This window comes from Oncorhynchus tshawytscha, unplaced genomic scaffold (genome assembly GCF_018296145.1).
Source record: "Oncorhynchus tshawytscha isolate Ot180627B unplaced genomic scaffold, Otsh_v2.0 Un_contig_9289_pilon_pilon, whole genome shotgun sequence".
Classification (NCBI taxonomy): domain Eukaryota; kingdom Metazoa; phylum Chordata; class Actinopteri; order Salmoniformes; family Salmonidae; genus Oncorhynchus; species Oncorhynchus tshawytscha.
The window spans coordinates 1-3,386 of record NW_024605635.1 but is presented as its reverse complement, the minus strand read 5'-3'; the positions used below and the strand labels follow the sequence as shown (position 1 = coordinate 3,386).

Genomic DNA, 3,386 nt, shown 5'->3' with positions numbered 1-3,386 from the left:
CAACGAAGTCAAGTTATTGGACTGGCCATCACAAGGCCCTGACTTCAAACCTATAGAACATTTGTGGGCAGAACTGAAAAAGCGTGTGCGAGCAAGTAAGCCTACAAACCGACCTCCGTTACAACAGTTCTGTCAGGAGGAATGGGCCAAAATTCACCCAACTTATTGTGGGAAGCTTGTGGAAGGCTACCCAAAATGTTTGACCCAACTTAAATTTAAAGGCAATGCTACCAAACACTAATCGAGTGTATGTAAACTTCTGACCCACTGGGAATGTGATGAAAGGAATAAAAGCTGAAATCTTGATTATGCTGACATTTCACATTCTAATACAGTGAGGATCCTAAATGACCAAAGACAGGGAATTTTAATAGGATTAAGTCAGGATTTTTTTTTTTAAACCGAGTTGAAATGTATTGGGCCAAGGGGTCTATGAACTTCCGACTTCAACTGTAGATATTCCACACACAAATTATTTTTTTGAATCATATCACAGCATTTTCCAGCTACAATGGTTATTTATATTGTCTACACTTTCTGATCAAGTTGATATTTTAATGGACAAAAGGCTTTCAAAAACAAGGACATTTCAAGTGACCCAAAACTTCTGAACAGTAGTGTGTCTATACATATGTCTATTTGTTTAGTATTCCTTGCTAAATGGTGAGCCACATACATGGTTGAGCTCAAGAGTTTGCCAAAGTTCGTCAACTCAAACAGGTTTCGTAGTACACCATTCCAGAGGGTGACATTCTGATTTTGGTGACTATGATCCCTGCTGTCTAAGTCCTGTTACAGCATCATCATTTTTAAATAATTTGTTGCCTAGCTAGCCAGCCAAGTTTTATACCTTAATCACCATTAATTTAAGTCATCTCTCCTGCTACGTGAGATCTACTTCATCTCTGATCCCACCTTGGGAGGCATGATGAGCATAGCTGAGAAGGTCCATTATAGGAATGAAATAGAACACTGCAAGAAACATCACACTGACTGGATTATTTTCAGTCTAGATCATTTTATTTATTTCCAAGACAAGTGCAGTGGAATAGGCCTAATTCAAGACAGCAAGAGCACACAGGACAAATTAAACTACCTGCTGCTGAACACACGTACAATACATCAGAAAGCTTTAAGGGACTTGTTCAACTTATTCATTGTTGAGAAGTTAAAATGTCAGTGCCATTTGTGTTGGAATCTTCAGTCGACAGCAGCGGAGTCTATTAGCGCTTTTTCTTCTTCGATGGTGTAAGTGATAAACTGTGCATTGTTATTCTGTAACAGGACATGAACATGGTTAGAATACAGTGCGATAATGACTGCATTTACAAAGGCAGCCCAATTCTGATATTTTTCCTGTCTGTGTGTGCATGCCTTTACCACATTGATAGAGTTTGTTAAGGCGTGTTATGTCCAGGGGGCTCAGGTGATTTCTTTGTCCAATCTGGACTCCCCTCTTCTTGGCGTCAATAGTGGGGTTCCGGTTTGATGAGAAGTAGTTTCTGCCAGGAGAAATCCAACAATGGGGGATTAGAGGACTTGCTACTTTAACACAAGGACTGCGCCACAATGCCACCCTATTCCCAATATAGTTTGACCAGAGCCCAGGTTAAAATAGTGACCTAAAGACACCATTTGGTACGCACAGGGAAATGTTACTGGAGCTGGATACCGTACACAGTCACAGTAAAACTAATATTTACTTATTTCTAGCAGTTTAAAAACAAGGTGAGTGAAATTAGGACTTTAGTGGGAATAAGGAGCAGAGCAGTGTGACTGACGTTCCGTAGTGCATTATGGAGTCGTAGTCATAGGGCAGGTCCTGAGTGTCTCCTTTCTTCACCTTAAAGTTCTCTTGTTTTCCTGGAAGTTAAAAGAGTTACAAGAGGCAGATGTGACTGGTGGACACTGCTGGGTGTGAATGTGATATAGGGGAATGAAAATGGAAATGTATACAAGTTGAGATGGAAACCATTAAGTTGAACCTCTAGCAGGAGGAAACTCTACATGATTCAAGGCATGAATATTTCATCTTACCTAATGAAACCCATTGCGGGTGGTAATGTAACAAAACTGCCCTCAAAACGAGCTTACATGTTATCCCAGGATACCCATTACGGGTGGCAACTGTAAAAGGTATATTTTACACCAGGATACCCATTACGGGCGGTAACTGTAGATGACAATGTCGTTATTCGCGTCTGGCAAATTTAGCCAACAAGGTTGCTGCAATCATGCCAGGGGAAATTCGCAGGAGTTAATGAATTCAGTTATATTCTACATAATTGGAAGTTAGTCTATGAAATACATAGTATTGGTCTCAAACTGAAGAACACTGATGGTTACTGGTGTAAGATTCTCTCTGGTGTTGACAGAACTGGTACTGTGAGATTAGGAGATCAGGATTCAAGGTTGCTATGGTTAGGCTATCAGGACCTGCTTAGACAAAGCAATTGCAACAGTAGAGAAAAGGGTTGCAATGTATGGGGAAATGACTGGCTGCAGTATTTCTGTTATAATAAGTACATGATAAATGGAACGTTAAGGCATAAATGTATGAAAGACTATTCTTATTTTAAACTCATGTTGTTCTGTCCTTGTGGTGCAGTCTATTAAATATTATGTAGTGTTTCATGTGTGGAGCCCAGGAAGAGTAGCTGCTGCTTAGGCAGTACCTAATAAAATACTAAATGTTAATAGTTAGTTCTGTACAGTCTTCACTCCAGACCACAAAAAGCTGAATCAGGTATGTTAGTGTTGGGCTAGTACTAAATCCTACACACTGCAGCTCTTCAGGGGACAAATTGACCAGCCCTGCCCCTGATCCACATGTAATGCCCGTGAGGTGGTTTAGTATGTTGTGTTGGTGTGAGTAACCTGGGACCACGTTGTCCCACTGTATGGTGACGTATTGGTCACGGTCTGGCCGTGTGTGCTCGTGGTGCAGGCCCAGGGCATGCATCAGCTCATGGCACAGGTTCCCCACGTTACAGGCTCTACCGAAGTACAGAGACTGGGCCCCGCCCTGAAAACCTACATACGACGCACAGCTAGAGTTGAGTGAAGAAAGAGAAAGGTGAGAGGAGAGAAATGGAGGAGAAAGAGGGGATTTGACAGGAAGAGAGAAATAAAAGGATTGAACACAGGAAAAAGGAAGGAGAGGTTGTGAGTTAACTGTAAACTGCTGGGAAGGAGAGAGTGTTAATGTGTCTACTTTGGACTCACCCTGTCCCAGAGATGATGTTTATGTAGTTAATCTCATTGGTGTATTCATGGAAGAGGATACACGTCTGGTCTGAAATCATCTTGAACGCTGCTAGTATAGTTACCTTTCTGTCCACTGTGTGGATCAGAGACAATCTACCATTAGACGGTGCATATCATTC

The 3,386-nt window shown here is 41.5% G+C and overlaps 1 protein-coding gene across 1 annotated transcript; it reads right to left on the bottom strand.

The window, feature by feature from the left end:
* Window positions 1–541: 541 nt before the first annotated feature.
* On the bottom strand, window positions 542–3,362 carry LOC112242579 (high choriolytic enzyme 1-like; the record flags this gene model as incomplete). Its single annotated transcript, XM_042312197.1, has 5 exons — window positions 542–1,275; window positions 1,381–1,502; window positions 1,782–1,863; window positions 2,878–3,050; window positions 3,226–3,362. Coding segments are annotated over 5 exons (519 nt in total), but the record flags the coding sequence as incomplete, so codon positions are not given.
* Between the last annotated feature and the right edge of the window lie 24 nt (window positions 3,363–3,386).